This window comes from Episyrphus balteatus, chromosome 1 (assembly GCF_945859705.1).
Source record: "Episyrphus balteatus chromosome 1, idEpiBalt1.1, whole genome shotgun sequence".
NCBI classification, from domain to species: domain Eukaryota; kingdom Metazoa; phylum Arthropoda; class Insecta; order Diptera; family Syrphidae; genus Episyrphus; species Episyrphus balteatus.
Window position 1 is genome coordinate 164,054,121 of NC_079134.1, and position 20,925 is coordinate 164,075,045.

General features: G+C 29.5%; 2 protein-coding genes across 2 annotated transcripts in view; one reads left to right on the plus strand and one right to left on the minus strand.

The window, feature by feature from the left end:
* LOC129919223 (pupal cuticle protein 20-like) overlaps window positions 1–20,925 on the plus strand; it is a 59,121-nt gene that overhangs the window by 4,119 nt on the left and 34,077 nt on the right. The gene's annotated exons all lie outside the window — the stretch shown is intronic.
* On the minus strand, window positions 6,824–19,409 carry LOC129911826 (uncharacterized). Its single transcript, XM_055989782.1, has 5 exons — window positions 19,306–19,409; window positions 19,044–19,205; window positions 18,794–18,964; window positions 7,795–7,992; window positions 6,824–7,339 (listed from the first exon to the last, which is right to left on the minus strand). Exons 1-5 carry the CDS (start codon window positions 19,315–19,317, stop codon window positions 7,127–7,129), a joined length of 756 nt encoding a protein of 251 aa, XP_055845757.1. The 5' UTR covers window positions 19,318–19,409; the 3' UTR covers window positions 6,824–7,126.

A 20,925-nucleotide genomic window follows, 5' to 3' on the forward strand; every position in this document is an offset into this window, starting at 1 on the left:
CTATTGGTGCTATTTATTAGAAATTTGAAGTACTATTTCGATAAAGCAATACTTAAAGATTATAATATTAGAAGCTTCAAAAGAAAAAAAAAAAATAGTTTGTAGAGCTTTTATGCAATCTTTTTCGGTTTGTTACAGAAATGTCACATGGGGCTACAAGGGGTTAAATTGTTTTATACCTCAAGAATATTGTGTTCAAATCGTAGGTCTCTTGGAGCCAAATTGACCAAGTTATAAGTATTTTAATACTACCCTTAGGAACGTTTTAGTCTTTTAGTCCAGAGTTCAAAACTTTAAATCGTTATCCCCACAACTAATGTTTTCAACGCCGGTGCTCCTCAAAACTTCAAAACTACTGCACCGATTCTTTTGAAATTTGGAACACTATTATTTTTACATATTTTTAGAGGTATCCCTGGAGAAATTTTCTCAATAAAATAATATTTATAAAAATCTATAAGTAAGGGTCGCTTTTGAGGAGTTTTTTTTCAAGGGGTCTTTATTTTCGGGGTGCAAACTTGGGCAAACTTCTGAAATGCAAGTTTGTTCTACATATATAGCAGTTCTATAATGTATAGTTTATGCAATTTTGTGACGTGTTCCGCTATTTTAAAAACACTAATGTTGAAAAAAAACAACGAAAAAAGTGCAAATTTTTTAACCCCTCTGTATGAAAAAATAGAGTTGCATATACAATTATTTTTTTTATATCATTCAATGTCATTCGATGTCCATATCAAAATTTTTCACCAAAATCACTTTGAAAATTCACTTTTTTTTAAATCGAAAAATCGTTTATTTATTTGTGAGGTGGAGCTTTTCATGGGAAAGGGATGAAACAAACAACAAAATTCGCATTTTCAGCCAGAAATAGACAAGAATTTCACTCAAGTTCTTTCTGTTTTTATTAAAAATAAAACTCTTATAGTTTGATTTCCTTTAAGTATGAACTTTAAGTTCTGGGGGGGGCACGTGCCCCCGTGCCCCCCCCCTGAATCCGCCTATGTACGTGACACCTAACCTAAGATTTTTTAGTTTACAACTATACAAATACATACAAACAAGCAAAAATAATCAACACATAAAAATAGGTTATTTAATTAATTCAATAATTTTCAACAAGCGGTCAATTGAATCACTTTTGCAAACACTAAAATTTATATCCACACCCCCATTTTTTAAAACCTACAATTTTCAAAATTCAAAAAAGCAATTGCAAAATAATCAAACACTCCGTTATCCGAAAAATATCATCATAATCAGTTAACCTTTGAGTCAAATAAGCTATTTCAACACACACGACTGGCCGGCCTGTGTTGGCCGGTGTCGGTGGCGGTCAGTCAGCCAGACACCAACCAAATCACTGACTGCGAATCCGCCCATTTGCATGGATATATCCCATCTATAAAATTTTTGAATAGCTAATTCAGTGCTATTCTTCCTCATATCATAATCATCATCCACACTGAAAGATGCGCTTTGTCAGCTTGAAATATATAGTATCTTTTCTTACAAAATTTCATATCCAATTCAAAGAGAGGTGTAAAAAATTGGTGAAGAACTCGAAGATGCTTGCTGATGCACGTCTCAATAATTGAAACCCGTTGGATAAAATTATAGAATTCGCATCTAAATGTCAGCCATCCGAGCCAAGAGTGAGTGTTCCGTATACTCTCTTAGCATGATTTGGTTCTTATGGTTTTTACGCTGCTACATAATAGAGGAACCTGGGTAAGTGGGCTGCACCCATCTCATCATTGTCGTAGTCATCGTCGTCGTCGTCAGTGAAAGATCGAGGAGAGAAAATTTATTATGTAAATGGAAATCATTCGCATATAGCCAAAGATCCGGCGCAGTCGATTGTGCTTGTGCGCATTTATACGATCCACATAACTATTTCAAGGCTTTTCAGCTATCGAATCTAGATGCAAATGCGAATTGACTCATTTGTGATGCATCCGAGACAAATATTGGCAATGACATCCCAAAAGCATTCAATTTTCAAATAAATGACCGTGGATTGGATTTTGAAGACCCCCGCACACTTGATTGAAGATTGAGGAAACATTATTTGTTTTTATGACCCTTTTAGAGCAAGTGTATGTAGGCTTTTTTTAAGTTTTTCATAAGTGTCAATCAGTTGTGTGTCATTAACGTAAAATGCATTTGTAGCTGTCGGATTATTATTTGTAACTTGTTCATACAGTACTGAATAAATTGGTTAAACGTTTTTGACTATTTATGACTTTTTTATTTTTCGTTCAAAGACATTTTAATTATAATAATCTTTTTGGAGTTATATTTTGCCTTATGCAATAAAAAAGACACTTAGATGTGGTGAGCATGTCAGATTAAAAAGTTGAAGCATAAAAGAACCGAATTCAATCTGTTTTGAGTTATATCAATTGAAAAGGTTAATAGGTGAAGTGTATTGATTATTTTGAATAAAAATTTGAATCAATTTTTTACTTAAAACATTTTAGTTTTATTAAATATAGTGGACGTTGAACTTATTTTAAAGCGGCAGTTCAACAGGGAAACAAAATCCAATTTTTGCTTGATACATAACACTGCCCAACACACAAAAATTGTATCATTTCTTACTAAATGGAGGGTGCTAATTCCGAAAACAATACACTGCTTTTTTCCTAGCAGCTCTAGTTTTTAAATTATTCATTAATAAATTGGCATACATATTCATATACATTTTTTGCTAAAAATTTTGTTTTTGTATTTTCATCTTCCTTACTTCTGAAATACATTACATTCGAAATAAATTTTTTAAGCAAAACTTTAAAAACGCATGTGTAATAAGACAAGCAAAAAAAAAAAAGTAGGAAATTACCTCCAAAATGTGAAAAAATGAAAATATCTAAAAAAAACAAGCTCCTAGAAAGGAACCAGTGTGGTTTAGGTTCGTAAAAGATTTTTCTGGAATATGTAAACAAATAGTTGTAATGTGAAAGCAAAATTATTTAAAAAAAAACAGAGCTTCTAGAAAGAAAAATATAGGATAACTGGCCCAAAATACATTAAGTTTAATAATATAAAAATATAAAATTTTAATAAACTCTCAAAAAAAGGAAAACTTAAAAAAAATAGTTTGAACAAATATTAAAAACTAAATATTTCAAAAACTAGATCTGCTAGCAAGAAATCAATATGATTTTTGAGCTTATAGTCCGGTCAATTTAGACATCCGAGGTTACATTAATTCCCAGCAAGCTGAAAATCGGTACACCGAAAAAAAAAAACCAATATCAATTTAACATTTTTTAAATATCAAATTAACATTTTTTAAATATCAGCCAAAAATGCTCTATAAAATGTGTTTTATGATATTTAAAATGTTAAAACAACATTTTTATTATCAGGATGATATTTAAATGTCACATTTTGGAATTTTTTTTTGATATTTTATTATCATTTTTTCATATCAATTTCTCATTCCAAATTATTGAAAAATATTAAATAAAAAATTCTTAATGTGTACTAATTAAAAGGCGCTTTGTGTTTTTTCGAAGTAAAATGTATGATTTACTGAGAAAATTTGATCGGCACTTAGATTTTACTTCACATAGTTTGGGAGAAAATAACAAAACAATAATTATATTACCTATAATAAAAAAAATAATATCACCACTATTTTGTAAAGAATATTCTCTTTCACTAATGTTTTGAAAAAAGAAAGAAATTTCTTAAAATAAAAAAAATAATAAAAAAGAAAAGGAAAGAAATAGGTTTCCTTATAATAAACTAAAACGTAAAATCTAGTCAACATTGATAATTTAATTGTCAAAGTGAAATTTTCACTATTCCACCTGAAATTAAAAAAATGTCAAAATGATATGATAATATATCAAAATTGATATTTTAATTGTTGGACGACTTTTGTCACTGAAAAATGTTAATTTGATAGCTGTTATTATCAATTTTTTTTTCGGTGTAGGATTGTTAGAAACACCATCATAAGTTAAATCTTAAAAGTCCTCATCGATCCGAGACCTGGAAAAAATTTTACTTGGGGTCAAAGGTCACAAAAAATGGTTTGTCACTCTTGAAATTTCATTATTTTTTTAGCTTGAATTTTGTTATTCAATGGTTAAGATTATGGGGAAAGCAAAAAAAAAAAAAATGGAAATTTTCACCATTTTTCCGATTGGGGCCCTTCTCCCGAAACCATTTTCTTGGTAATTTTTGTTTAGAATAATTCCGAATATAATACAGGATGTCCGATAGAGAATGGGCAACCCTTAAACGGCTGATAGCTATACTTATGACCAGGGATAGGATCTTGTGGACCTAAAAACTTAAAAAAAGGCAAAATAAAACTCCCAAAAAGGCATAAAAACGCATTTATTGAGAAAAGAATGAAATATAAAAATTAATTGCAGTAATTTTGAACAATCATGAGTTTTTTTTTAAATTTTCAGTTAACAAGCGCCTGCGATTGTCCCTTAAGAGTGCTCTAAAGCAGCTAAAATATCTCTCTACATCTGTAGAGACGACTGGACCCCAATTAAAGAACTCGACATCGCCCACTTCAACATTTTCCGGGAGCTCTGGGGTCGAACTACGGCATACGTTCGTTAACGTTTTGACTATTTCTTTCTCTTTTTAATTAGAAGAAAATGATAGAGACATAAAGCGTCAATACGTTAACGTACGAATGCCGTAGTTCGACCCCTGGATTTGTGTTCCAATGTATTACGCAATTTATTTGTTCAACTCTTTCGAGTCCTTTATTTGCCAAAAAAAATTGATCTGTATTTCTCAAAAACATCTTTTGCGACTGCCCCTTTCGCAGCTTCCAAATCTCTCTTGATTATGTCCAAAATCTGGAGAACTTCTTCAAATCGAGTATTGTAAATTGAGTAAGTTAGCTTTTGAACTCTGATACGTGTCGGTTGTCGGCCGCGCAATAGAACGTAGAAGACAATAAATGGTAGCAATAGCAGACAAACAAGTTGCTTAGCTAGATCTTTTCATTCGAATTTTGTTTGTGTGGGGCATTTAGTGAATTTTTATTATAGAATAGATACCTATATTGAGCAAGTAATATACTGAGTAAGTTAGCTTTTTGTTTGTATATTTGAGTGTTTTGTGTGTAGGCATTACCTTTAAGACGCTAAAAAGATAAAAAACATAGGAAAAGACAAAAAAAGGCAATAACAAGAGAAAAGGCAAAAAAAAGGCAATAACGAAAGAAAAGGCAAAAAAAAGGCAAAATAAAATACATATATTTGGCACTAGGGCGACGTGAAACGTGTTTATTTTTAATCTATAATGTCGTACGATTAAGCAAGAAAAAAAGGCAAATACCACAAAATCCTATCCCTGCTTATGACTGTTCTAAAAACAGATAGAAAAAAGTTCTATCGCAACCAGTTCGTAAAATATTGGCTTTTTTTCGTTCAGTGTATTTTAAATTTTATCATTTTATGTTTTCGTTCACTACAACCATAAATGAATGAATTTTATTTATTTATTTTTTTTTTTTATAATTTTCTAAAATAATTGGATGAGTACCTACATAAACACTTTTAAAAATTTCATAGCTATTGCAAATTTTCCTTTAAAAAAATTTGAAATCTGTGTTTCGATGCAAAATGTAAAAAAAGTATTTTATGAAATAAATATCAACTTGATTATGCTAATGCATTAGCATTACCCACGATGCATATTTTTTGTTTTTATCAGCAAGTAAACAATTGACTACTTTTTAATGCTTATCTATCTTATAAAATTTGAAGACAAATTTTGAATTAGCAAAAATCGAAAGTAATAAAAGTAAATCCCAAAGAGCTTAATCGTAATAATGTCTTACTGCCAAAATAAGCAACTGCTCCCTAAATTGGCAGAAAAGCAATACATTTCCATAAAATAAAATAATGATTTATTTTTAATTTTTTTAATTTATAGAATCAATAACTATTAAGCACTAGATATCTATATGTATGCAACTATTGTTCACATGTTGCTTAGAAAGGATACCTTAAGGACCAATTTATTCACACTGTATTAAATTTAAAATAGCCATTTTAAATTCTTTAGGTATGTAAAAACGGGAAATTTTAAAATTTGTACGCGATTTGACAGATTTTTAATTTTTAATGGCGAAATTAAATGAATCATTTATTTGCAAAACATGATAAGTCCATGATTTTTAATTCTTAAGGAGAAGAAAAAAAAGTTCCATTTTCTTTTGATATGCGTAACAAAATGTATAAAAAATATATTCTGTAGGACTCTTGCCTAGCTACAAAATACCGTTTCGTTTTTAATTTTTGGAGCGATAGTTCAAAAGATAAAAAATAAAAATGCTTTTGGACTTATCATACTTTGAAAATAAACGGATGTGAAATTAGTGTTAAAATGGATATACAATTTTGCTTTTAGCCCCAGTCTATCAAACAATTGTATTAGAGATTAAAATACAATGTCCGGAGGTGCGGACTACTTATTTAACTTTAAAGTAGCTTTAAACTTAAGATTTTCAATCATTAGTCGAATATAGCATTTACACAAAAAGAAGCTGTTGTTTATTTTCAAAAGATGATAAGTCCGGGACTTATTCTGTTTTTGATACTGAAAAAATATTTCGCGTAGCTATAAAATCGGATATAGATGGAGTAGATACTTCATATTTTGAAGACAGACGTGGTTATCCCTGGAGTACAAATTTAGTCAAAAAAATGAATTTTGAAAAAAAGTGGACTTATCATGTTTTGAAAATAAATGGTTCAAATAATATAATGGAAAAAAAGACAAACAAAATTACATATATGTTTTGTAAAAAATCAATTTATTCATTATTTCTTTTTTTTTGTAATCAACTTAAAATCTAATTTAATGAGTGTTCATTTGAAAAAAATGTTCTAGCATTTGTTGGCATAAAATTGATAAAAAAAATAATACTATTTACAAAATTCAAATCTAGCCAACAAGTTTAAGTGTACTTGTGTCGTGTATATATGTCAAGTGTATAAAAATGTCTTTGTGTATTATGAAATGAAGAAAATCACATAAAATAAATGTTTTCATAGGGCAGGAAAAGGGAACAATTAGATAATAATTCATTTACAACAAAAATAAAACGAAATTAATTTCAAATTCAAATCTAAACTTAACCCCTTCGAATGGCATTCGGGTTACTTCCTTGTTCTGGCTGAGGTGGTGCTGTAGCCAAATATTCCAAAGCCCTCTGAATTGCTGGTGGGATTGGTGGTGGTGTTGGCAAATGATCACCTTGAGCCTGGAATCCATTTTCATCGGCAGTATAAACTACAGTTATCAATTGTCCATCTGGAGCTGTATATGAGTAACGACCTTGAGCAACCTATAAATAAAATAATAATTCAATTTAAACACGTTTATGAATTTGAATAAAAATTAGATCCAATCTCTTCCAACGATCTAGTGAGCTCTAAACTTTCCCAACAACAACGCATTTGCAAAGTGTGCACTGCTTTAAATAACTCGAGACACTCTTTAACATTTTAATGTGAAGTTATGTTATGCAGCGCACTTTTAAATACCAAGAAGCTCCAACTCCAAGCCCATTGTAATTGCAAATTCAAGTTTGCATCTCAGCTCTTTTGTTTTAGTGTAATTCGTGTTGTATATGAGAAGGGATTTGAATGGAATTTGTGCTTGTTATGCAATTCGGTGCCACCAAATTGAACTCATACTAATCACCCAAGGAGCCACACAAAAGGTCATCTCGAGTCTACAACTACTACGCTCCCAACAAAGCAAAGTTCCATTTATCATATTGAATCAAGATGAACCCACCTGTGCTTCGGTATCTGGATTGCCAGCATTTTTCAAAAACCCTGTCTCCTCGGCAGTTATTCCATTTCCAGTCTCGTAATTAAACTTGTAGGATCCATCGAAATTGACTTCCTGCTCTTGTCGAATAATTGGAATGGGATCGCCGGATCCCTGGGGAGCGGCAGTAACAACCGCTAACATGCCGATGAGTACAAAAATCTGTGAGACAGATGAATTAGTTTGGTTAATCCTTTTTTGAAAATCCTTTTTTTTTTTGTTTTAATCCACTTACAAAGATCTTCATATTCCTTGTTGATAGTTTTGTTTGTTTCTGCAAAATTGCAACGATTTAAATTTGTTCCTTTCTTGTTTGTTGAGAGAGGATCAGACTTGAGCACTTAACAATTGAGACTGTACCCTTCGTGGTAACACTCGGGATTATTTATACGAAAAAGTTAAGAGATGTGCTTCCAGAGCTATGACTCTAATTCATTCCATGCCACATACATATACCAGCGACAACGATACGAAAGCGACGACGAAATATCAAACAACACCATGGAATCAACATAAAGCCATTAACAGAGAGACCCTATGCTTTAACCAGACACAAGACGGAAGAGGAGGCATTGTGCCTCATAAGCTTATTTCTTGTATGCGTGGTGTAGAAGAATCTTTTTCACATTGTGGAACGTAAGTAAATTTTTTAAGATCCACATGTCAGAAGATGGTCAGTCTTGTGTCGATTATGTTGGTGTTTCCTGTCAGGGCAGAGCTCTTTACCACCACATTTCTGTTGCAACAAAGTTTGTCGAGAAAAGCTAACACTTTTGTTACTTTGTTTTTATTATGTTTAAAGCTTTGGCCAGATCTCGGGTGTGTTAAGTGCAAACAATTATTGATGATGGTACATTTGACGATACACGATGGGCAATTCTTCATTGCGATGTTTAGGGGTTAGAAAAGTCACTGTTATTTAAATTAACCTAAAGCCAGTAGATTTGTTGGATTTTATTCTTTGTGAATCTTCTTTTGACGGTAATCGGAACTAAAGTTATCTGTGTGTTTGTGTGTAGGACAGAAGTGTTAGTTATGATACCACTTGAGGTAATCAGTTCAAATAAATCAGTTGAGGTGTGTACTATGGAGTCGTGTTGCATATTGTTTTTTTTTGTTCATTTCGTTAACAATCTGAGACATGCTCATAAATTATTCACCTCATCTTTATGGTATTTTTTTTTTTTTGTTGATGAGAATTTTTTTTTTTTTTTTTTGCAAATTGATGATTCTGCTTTGGGAAGTGTAATTGCAATTTGTTAAGTGTCAGTTAATCATAGTTGAAGAAATTGTTTAAATTTTGTAAGAACAAAAAAATTGAAGAAATCATGTTTTCGAAGTTCGTAAGTCAGCTCTTTTATTTTAGGTTGAGTTTATCAAAAAGCAATGGTTTTTTTTTTTTTTTTTTTTTTTTTTTTTTTCAAATTGTATAGAGTGATAATAAGATGAGCATCATGTGTGGAAGTATTTAACATTTAAATTTAATGACTTCTTGCATGTTCATGTCTTGTTTACATTTGATGACAAGATTCAAGAGTGTGTTTAAGTAACCAAAGTAGTTAGCTTACAAGCCTTTTTGTGAATGTTAACACGTTGTCAAAGTTAAATTAACGATAATATTGTTGCAGAGAAATAAAATTTTATGTATTTATTCATGTTGATGGATTTGAATATTGGGTTGATTATAATATTTTTGTGATGAGGTGATTAATTGTAAGGTTAGTGATTCATTATGATTATTCTTAAGTGATTCAACCAACATTGATTGATTGACAATTATATTGCATTTCGTCAACTGGATAGCATATTGTCTTGAGAAGGAGTTTGAAGCGGGTCGGTATTTCAACTATGCAGTACAAAGGAGAAAAATCATATACGAATTTGTATGCAATCAAAATCGATTGCTAGACACTTCTAGAATAAACTCACCAAATATGAGCTATTTATATTAATGGGAAGGTCCTCCTTCCTTTTTAGCAGATTTCTCTACATATTCTTGTAGGAAATTGAACGCTCTGCTCTGTCCACTTTTTTCGTTTATATAATAGATTAAAAGACATTTGAGTTCCAAAAATTGAGAAAATCTTTAAAAATTCGTCTTTTGTTCTTAATTTTGTAACAAATTGAAAAATTATAATGATTAAAAGGGCAAGACATACCTATTCTTGTAGGAAACAGATTGCTAAACAAAAAAAGTCTTATTAACTTTTTTTTTATTAATCTAACCATTTGAAAGATATTTGAGGTCAAAGTTAAAAAAATTATAAAAACTTTTATACGGGTCGGGGTCACAATTCAAAATTCTGCTTTTCAAAATTCTGCTTTTCATAATTCTGTTTTACAAAATTCTGCAAAAAGTTCTTTTTTAACTTTAAAAGCGCGCGCTTTTTAACATTTTCCAACCCCTTTTTTAATTTTTGCAGAATTTTGTAAAATCATCAAGTCGCAAAATTTGCTGCTTATTTGAGATTACTTATACTTACGTGTACTATGTCATTTTTTTAATATTCATCTTTTTTTTTTGTTGATAAATCAATAAAATTAAAAATATTGAGAAAAGATCTTTAATGATAGATATCTTAGAAAAATAATTATAAATAAAATAATATATTTTTAATAAATCAAATAAAAATTAATATTCAAATAATTTAATAAGAAAAGAAATATTTTTTACAGCCTAACAACATTTTTTCTAATTAGTTTTCAACGGTATATAGATGTGGGTTATACGAAAGTCAGTCTTCTAGGCAGTTAGAAAAGTACCAAACTTAAATGAGGCTATGAGAACAATAGTGGCGTAAGCCACAAAAAGGAAGTTTTGAGCTACGAGTGATTTAAGATACAGGGTTTTTCAAAACAACACTTTTTTGAGTGCCATCTAGTTCTGAGTGTATCTAGCTACATAAATCTATTTTTGTAATAAAGTAGATATATTAAGAGACCAAGTTTTTATGAAAAACTCATTTTTGAAAAAAAACCGGTTACGCCACTATTGCTCTCATAGCCTCAAATTACATACACACATCAATGAGGTGTATTTTTGTTAAGAAAACGCATATGCTATGAAAAAAAAAACAGAACTAGCAGAATTTTTTTCTTCAAAAAATGCTGGAAGAATTTTGAAAAAGCAGAATTTTGAAAGACAGGATATAAAAAAAAGCAGAATTTTGAAAAACAGAATTTTCTTGAAAAAAGCAGAATTTTGAAAACCAGAATCTTGAAGTCAGAAATTTGACCCGATCCCTTTTTTTACTTTTCAAAATTTTTTAACTCACGAAAAATTGTTAGATATACTCTTGTAGGGGCTTAAACATTCTTCCAAAAAAAGTCCTTGGCATCAAATTGATTGCTTAAACCGTTTAGAAGATATTCGTATCCAAATCGCAATGCGCATACGGGTCATATAAGAAAACTATTGAAACCAGTGGTTTGGATACGAGTATAAAATAAAAAAAAAAGGATTTTGATTTTTTTTAATCCACCCTAATATACAATATATAATATACATATATATATACCTAATTAAACCAAAATCGTTGTTGAAAAATAAATTCAAACAATTAATTTTTTAATAAAAGACAAAATTTAAGATAATAATTAAAAAAAAAAAAAAAATTAAATCGAAAAAAAAAACTAAAGCTTTATTAAATCTCATAGTCTTACCAAAAATAGTAATCATTTTATAAGCAAAAATATTATTATCATATTAATTGCAATTATTGAGTAATTCCAGCATCTGAAAAAATGGCTTATAAACTTTGAAATGCTTTCGTTTTAACTCTATACGACCGTTGTTCACTAAAATAAAGTAATTTACAGTGACTTAAAAAATCAGAAAAATTTGGTGCTACTTTTGTGGCTAGTGTAGCAACAATACCATTATACTCGTGCAACGCAATCTTAATTTTTTGAAAATTTGATCGAAATTAAACACTCTTAATTATTCAGATCAAGTTTGTCTTACCCATTTATGCATTTAATTTTTTGTTCGACCTTGAAATAATCTTCTAGGATTAATTTTTTGTATTCCTTACCCAATTTAATAAAATGCAACAAAAAGGTAGGAAACATTTAAATTTTCTGCAATCTTATCCCTCTGCATTAGAGATTAGAATTAGCAAGAATTTCAACATTTATTTCTATACATACCTACAATTAGTTGTAACAAATTCCATACTTTGTTGTTCTTTTACTTAATCCAAAATATCTTATAGCACTTATAAAACTACAACTGAACTTTACACAGTGAACAAAAGAGACAAACAAACAAACAAAACAAAACATAACAAAATAATGCAATATGACTGCAGCAGCCCAGCCACTTAATTGAAATTGCTCTTCTAGATAAGATAATTATTTTGACATTTAAAAATTTACTCTTGGTAAGTTGGTAAAATAAAATTAATTTTTTTTTTTTAGATTCAATCTAACCTGTCCAGCGAAACAAAATAATATTTTTATTATACTCCAGTACTCAACTCTTTTAATATAGAATTGATGATTTTCATGTTGGGGCAGAGTACCTTAAACTTTGATCTTGTTATTAATCTAATTATATTTGTCTGAAAAAAAAAAATCAAACAACAAAGAAGATGTTTTTATTTTTATTCAAATCGATTTCAAATTCCAATAAAACTGCTTTTTTAACTCTGTGAGATTTAAATAAAGAAATTGGAAATAATTTTGATCATAAAATTGACTTGGATATTGCATAAATAAAAATGGATTTTAATGAGATTGAAACTTTTGGGTACTAAAATTAACCGAATTATTTTTATTATTATCTAAACAGTGAAATGGATTGAATCCTTTGACAGAAATTAAGTGGAAAAAAAAATTTAAGGCGTTTAATTTATTTATTCATTTAATTTGTTTCGATAAAATGGTAACTGTCACTTGTCAGATATTGTCTTTGTTTTGTAATCTTTTTAAATGAACATTGAGACTTTCTTGCTTTAAGAAGATTTGAAAAGCAGACAAATTTGACAAAGATGCTAAAATAAATGCAACAAAGACATTGTTTTCATAACAAAATCTATAAACTCTCAATTTTGTTAAAAAAGTAAATAGTTTCGAAAATGCGCTTTCCTTAATTGAAAGACTTATCCCAAGTTCCTCTTTCTCTATACAAAAAATACACATCCTATTATCTTCTATCTTTTCAAACATCATAAAACACTTAGATCAACGAAAGCATTTTAAATAAAATCCCACAAACAATCTGCAAAAGTGTTATAAATTATCACTCTTGATAGGCTTAGATTATTTTAATTTCGCCGCCATCTCAGATCGTAAAAATAATACAAAAAAAATCTTAGTCATATAAATTTATCACGAACGTGATGCGCATTCCATATGCTACGATCACATCCACACATTATTATTATCTATTCTGCAAAAGTTCAGTTCTAAAACTATTCACAAAATCTCATAGGTTTTTTGTCTGTACTACACCCGCACTCTTTGTAGGTATCTGTTATGGAGCGGGCAAAAGAGAAGGAAGATATAGTTCATCAATCGTCAGCATCCCTGTGCGCAAACAAACTATGAAATAAAATATAATCACAGAAAAGAAAAAAAAAAAAAAAAATCGCAAGACAGTTTCTCAGTGTCGGAACCTTTCTCATGTTTTCGCGCAACACATTTGCCAAAAGATACAATCAATCGCGCACACAACGGCGGCGGCAAATTCCCATAGCTTAACCTTGAGCAATTTTTATTTTTATTTTGTTGTTGTCTGTCTGTTTTTGGTTTTGTTTCTGGTGTACCGCAAGGTGCAATGGCTGCCTAACTGCTTTTCTACCTTATGATTTGCCAAATTCAAACCAATTCTTCTCCCCCCTTCCTCAAACCGATGTATCATGAAACGATCAAAGAAGAATATAAAAAGAACCCACAATAGGTGGTATATCCATCATGGATGGAAGTTACATCATAGAGGCGCGCAAGCACAAACACAGTCACTCTGTGATCTTAATTTCACTTCATAAAGGTGACTGACATCTGAATTGGAATTTCGAGCTCGCCTGTGCCTTATAGGAATTATGTAGATGCGAACTCATGCTCATTGAATATATATTTTTTCTTATCTATGAGACATGGATTTGCTTCGTGGTAAGAAAAATTTTGAGCAGTCTCGTCATATTATAACTAAGAAGTAAGGAAAGATATACCACTTTTGACGTTTAATCATTATAACGGTTTGATATAAAATTTATTTTTTAGCTAAAATAATAGAAAATTAAAAAAAATATGTAAATTATTGCTTTAAAAAGAAAATAAAAATGTTTCCCTATTCAAATGCAATGAAAAAAAAAATGATATGAAGAAAATATTCGTTCTTTGTGATTCTCATGATTTTGAGTGACCTATTACCAGATTGAATTATTTTTTTCTAATAAAGGAACTATTTTTTCAATTAAAAAGTTAATAACTTTTTATTATTAAAAAGTTAAAGTGACCTCAACTCCATATGCGTTTCGCACAGTCTATTCAGGTTGTGATTTTTATAAGTGTCTGTATTCATGGACCAAAATTTTGCGTCTTAGTAAGGGTATGACAGCATCTAACTGATGAGCCCACTGTCATACCTGGGCGAAACGCATATGGAGTTGAGGTCACTTTAACTTTTTAATAATAAAAAGTTATTAACTTTTTAATTGAATTATATTCAATCACTCCGCTTAAAAATAAAAATAATTTTCATTATTTTTTTCACTTTGTTTACTTATTAGCCTGACCACGGGCAATTGTTTTTAGGTGCAAGAATGTAACCATGTTCCCCTAAAATATTAAAATTCACAGTCTATTCAGGTTGTGATTTTTATAAGTGTCTGTATTCATGGACCAAAATTTTGCGTCTTAGTAAGGGTATGACAGCATCTAACTGATGAGCCCACTGTCATACCTGGGCGAAACGCATATGGAGTTGAGGTCACTTTAACTTTTTAATAATAAAAAGTTATTAACTTTTTAATTGAATTATATTCAATCACTCCGCTTAAAAATAAAAATAATTTTCATTATTTTTTTCACTTTGTTTACTTATTAGCCTGACCACGGGCAATTGTTTTTAGGTGCAAGAATGTAACCATGTTCCCCTAAAATATTAAAATTCACAGTCTATTCAGGTTGTGATTTTTATAAGTGTCTGTATTCATGGACCAAAATTTTGCGTCTTAGTAAGGGTATGACAGCATCTAACTGATGAGCCCACTGTCATACCTGGGCGAAACGCATATGGAGTTGAGGTCACTTTAACTTTTTAATAATAAAAAGTTATTAACTTTTTAATTGAATTATATTCAATCACTCCGCTTAAAAATAAAAATAATTTTCATTATTTTTTTCACTTTGGAACTATTTTTTATTAAAAGTGATTCCATCATTTTGATTAGATTTTTAAGTAGCAAACACATGTACCGTTATGGGAATATCTTAGAACGCAAGAACATGCAACCACGAATGTGCATTAGGTTTATGTCTTTTTCACCTGACAAATGTCGCATGGGATCTATGGAACTTCATACATTTTTTTATATTTCTAAAAAAAAGGGTTGAGGAGGTGTCGTGTTGGGAGTGGGTGTTGGAGGGAAAAAATAATAAGTACTCGTATATGGTTTTCATGAATTGCCTAGTTACATATTATTCTCATAAGTACGGTATTTCCGTTTCGGAAGAAATATACCTCTCTTGAGTGCTATAGAGTCTGTGTTTTTGATGGGAAACTCAAAAGGTTGAATGTGTGATTATAATTTTTTTTTTTTGCTTCTTCTATGTCACAACTAGGTTTGAGTTTTGTTATGAATTAACGAAAGTTCTGTGAGTAATTGTGAATAGTTAAAAAAAATGTTGAGTTAGTGTTTGCATGTTTTACAGCATTTATTTAGATGAATAAAAATGTTATAGATAAGATTTGGAAAATTTTTAATAAAATAGAATCTTAAATAGAGCAGTTTAACTGATGTTATAAATTTTTTTCACACTGATGGTTGAATTAGATAACTATATAATTTAGCATTAACATTAATTGATACAAGAAAACTAAGGAAAATAGCAGTTTACTTAATCGGCAGTAGAATTAAGAAACATAAAACCAAATTTTACGTGAAATGATTCTTTTCTAGCAAATGATAAAAATTAATTAAACATGTTGAAATGCAAGTAGAAAAAAATAATAAAGAAATATACCTAATCGAAAAAGTATTTTAGCCAAGTTTTTCGTCCAATTGAAAAATATCACCAATTTTTGTTATTGATATGTTTTACGAGTTTTACCGTGGATCACAAAAAATTTTACTGGCGAAGCTGAATTATAAATAAAATGCACGAGGCACGACTGGAGTCGCACGTACTTGCTCTTATGGTAAAAGCAACTCTAATATTAGAGCTTTTTATTGAAGAAAATAGTTTTTTTTATAATAAATTAAACACCGTTTTAAACGATCTTTTGCAAAACACCAAGTTCGCCAATTTGATTTCTTGTATATAAGATAATTTTTAGAAAAAAAAAAAAAAAAAAAAAAATAGAAAATCGTTAGAGCCGTAAAAAAGCATAATATAACATATACAAATTTTGCAATATTTTTCGAAAAAAAATTTGGTATGCCATTTTTAACAAAATATTATTCAATACATAAGAACGAAGTTTTAATAAAATTCATCAACCCGTTTTTAAGAAATTTATTTTTCAAAAAAAAAAACACTGTGCAAGTTTTTTCAAAAAAAATTTTGAGACAAGTGAGCTGTTGACTGTTCCCCCCTATTTCGGACCTGAGAAATCGATTAGTTTTTCGATTTATCGGTACGACTTCAAACAAAATTTTTTTCGGAAATTTTTTCAATAATTTTAAGCATTTTGCCCGGTTTAAAGTCATTTTTCTTGTTTATATTGCTATTTATTCGACTCATACGTTATTTACTACCAGCATTAAACAAATAAACAATTTTATGCAATTTAGCAAGTTTTTGTTGAAAAAATTCAAAAAATTTGGATTTTTTTGCATTGTTATCGTTTTATTATGTTTTAGTGGAGTAACTAAAGAAAATTACAGATCCAATTTTGATAATTTCTGTTTTAAACGTCGGCAATGAAAAATTCTTTTAAGTCTATGTGTTAAAAATTGCCGGTGTTGCCGTTTTTTTTTTTTTAAACTAAAAATAAATTTTAAAAATTAAATTAAATTAAAATTAAATTTATTTAGATTATTTACAGAAAAAAAATTATATGGGAGTGAAGGATAAGATTAAATCGTTCAGGCGGTAGAAGCAATTTTCTCACAAATCGGCTTCAAATGTAAAAAAAAAAATGTATTAAAACACAACGGCAACACATTCGTTACTAAGATATACATTTTCACAAAGCCAGTAGTTTATGCTGGTAGTAAATAACGTTTGAGCAGAAAAAATAGCAATATAAACAAGAAAAATTACTTTAAACCTGGCAAAATGAAGTCGTACCGATAAATCGAAAAACCAATGATGCCAATCGATCTCTCTGGTCCGAAATAGGGGGAAACAGTCAACAGCGCACTTGTCAAAGATTTCGACTTGCACAGTGAAATTTTTGAAATATTTTTAAAATCCAAAAATGTGTTTTCTGAAAATTTTATAAAATTTATATATGTATAACGTTTATTTTAACGATTTTTGGTTGAAATCTGCTTTATCGTTTACGAGAAATTCATAAATAAAATAAAACCGTTCTATGGCAGGTACCTACCGTTAATAACGGTACAAAAAATATTATTTTTATTTCAAAAAATGTAACACTAAACAGAAAAATTTTATTCAAAAGTCTTTATAGAGCCGTTTTTGAAATAAATCAACTTTTCTATTTCCGTTATATGACAGGTACCGTTATTTTTGGTCCTAAAAACAAATTTTCATTTGTCCTCTAGGGAATCACTCAAAACTATTTACTACCAAGTTTGAAGCAAATTCCTTAGGCGCTAGCTCGAGATACAAACATAGACAGACACAGACGGACCCACTTTCATCCTAAGCTTAAGAACTAAGTAATTTTCTATTATAAAATTCACTTTGTAAAATTTTATATTATTGCTTCTGTGGAGAAATTATAAATCTTAAAATATTACCTTGGCGGCAGCTTTAAAGCTTCAACATGGCCAGTAATCAATCGCCGTAGAAAAAAAAATTAAATTAAATCTCAATAAATTTAAAAATTAAATGGTAGGTACCCTGTAAAATCTGTCTGCGTGAATTTAAGGCGTAAATCACAGATCTTAACTCAGGGCTCTTTATGCATTACGTAAGGGTCTTTATTTCTGGGAATTAAAAAGACATGATAAAGGCTTATTTTTGTTAAAGAATTTTTACTCCTTTTTGATTTGTTTATTCGTTTATTCGGAACCAAGCACAAGAGTTAACAAAAAATTTATATCAACAAGTGGTTTGTTGGAAAATAAATGGTTATGATACGACACTGGGTCAGCAAGCACACACCAAGGTAGTGGTCAAAGTAAAGTGAGATTTAATTGAGATAAATCTTTCCAGATGTCTCTTAAATTCACAGGAATTTTCGTACGGATACTGCGTGAACAATGAAACTAAAGGAAGAGAAAAAGATATTATTTCAGTTTTAAAGAAATTTATGAGAAAAATGATGTGAATAATTGCAGGGATATGTAGAAATATGTTGCGGTGGTCTCTTCTTGTTGATTTATGTTTTGATGTGACCTTAATTTAGATGCCAAAATGGATTATGTTGCACCTTTTTTTGGGAAGGAAATTGCGTTGTTAAAAATGAAGGCTTATAGTCTGGGATTTAGGAAATTTTTTGGATCACTGCAGAAAATATTAAAAAACAACAAATTTTTTTTTGCAACATTTTAACAACAATATTTTATTTACTTTATAACACGAAATGACTTAGAAAAAAACATTTTTAATTTAAACAGAATTAACATTCAATTAAAATTGAAACTTCTTAGTTCTTCTCGACGTATGGCTTAGCTGAAGCCAAGTAGGCAAGACTCTTTTGGATCAAGATTGGGATTTCAGGTCCAACTGGCAAAAGATCACTGCTGGGTTGGAAACCGTTCTCATCAGCAACGTATGAGACCTTTACAACTTGACCGTCTGGGGCAGTGAATTGGTATGATCCTTGGGCGCTCTATTTTATTTTAAAAAAGATTATATAATTTTAGTTAGAAAAATTTTGGAAGACTAAAAATTGTATTAATTTATCTTACGATGGCTTCTGGGTTCTTCAAGGATCCAGATTCTTGAGCTGAAATTCCATTTCCAAGTTCATAACCGTAGCTGTAACTTTCTGGTTGAACATCAAGAATGTTACGGATGACTTGGACATCTTCGACGGCGAGGGCAACAGCTACCAAGCAGGAGAAAGCAACCTAAAAGTATGCAAGTTTTTCTGGTGTTAATATCCAATTCATAATGTATTTTAATTTTTTGTTTTTAAAAAGATCCTCAAATAAAACAGAAGAAACTTACGAGGAATTTCATTTTGAGTTTGTTCTTGTGTTATCTAACTGAATCGATGAACTTATGATTATTACTTGACTTCACCGTGCTTTTATATCAAAAAATTAAATTTTACTGAATTCGATATTCTCTCTGTGAGATGAGATGAATCTTGTTTAATTTGTTATCGGACCAAAAAACCTGTCAACCAAAAAATTAAAATTAAAATAATAAAATAAAAAAAAAAATACTTGTTTTAATTTCGTTTTTTTGTTTAGTTTGGATGCGACTACCTACTTATCAAAACAAAAAAACAACCAAAATTCACCTACAATGCAATGGCATGATGCCAAACAATGGTCGAGTCAAACAAGGTTATGCAAATATTCAGAGAGCCACTGAGACTTTGGTGAATAATAAATGACTTTAAAAATGTCTGGTTTAGAAAATCATCATCTTCCTTGCTAAATGCAAATTTACAAGTAGCTAGATTGGATATGTGTGTGGTACCGAAATGCTTATTGATTGTTTTTAATCAACCAACGACAATAATTGATTAAATAATATTTAAATGCATATGAAATTTAAATTTAAATGAGCGATGAGTTTTTTAACTGTTGAAGCTTTGAGAGTATGTTTAACTTGACAACAACATTAATTTTTTGTCTGAAGTCAAATTAATATTAAAAAATATTGCATTTGATTAGAGACAATTTTAATTACAGGTTATAACAGCTGTTTTAGAAGCAAAAACAAATTGTAAGTAGGTAAATTATTTAAATTATGTAGGTACATTTTGGGAATCTTACTCGTGTGGAGTGATTTTAGAATTTAAAATTCTCTAAAATCTTTTCTATATCCTACTCTACCAATTTCTAAAAATAACATTACCAATTTTGAATACAAAAAAAAAACCTTTTTCTTATTTTACAAGGAAAGAGGGATTTTTTTGATACAGTTAACAAAATTTTTGATTCGGTTTCAAAAAGCAAAAAAAAAAAAATGGTATGCCATTCTTATGAAAATATTAATAAAACAAATGAATCCGTTTTCCAATTTTTTTTGATTTTTTTAATTCAAAACTATGTTGTTTTGTTTTTAATATCAGAAATTTTAGTTAATTTTCAAAAAATTTCTTTGAAATGAAATCATTCGTTTAGGAAGAATACCTACCATAACTGAAGAAAACGGTTCATTATAAGTATAACAGTTTTACAAAAAATATTTCATTTATTTCTTAAGTTTACCTTATTTTTGTAGAGTTCTAAATTTTGTTACGAATCATTAACTTGGTCCTATAGTACATAATTCACAAGTAAAAATGAGCTTGATAACAACGAAACATGAAATTACATGGATAAAGAATGCGAAGAAATGTATTTCTTCAACCTTGTCTACTCTGTCTGTTTGATTTGATTGAAATACAAAATTTGGAACAATTCGAAACTATAGAAAATCCATAAAAAGAGCTCGATTGGATTTGAACTGTTATCATGAAAAATAAATTTATTTAATTTACATAAATGTCATGAAAACAGCTAATATATCGATCAAAGCTAAAACTTTCAAAAAGTAAATTTGTATAAGTATAATATTTGAATTAAAAAAAAAAAAAAAATGAATCTATTTACACAAAACATAGGTATAACG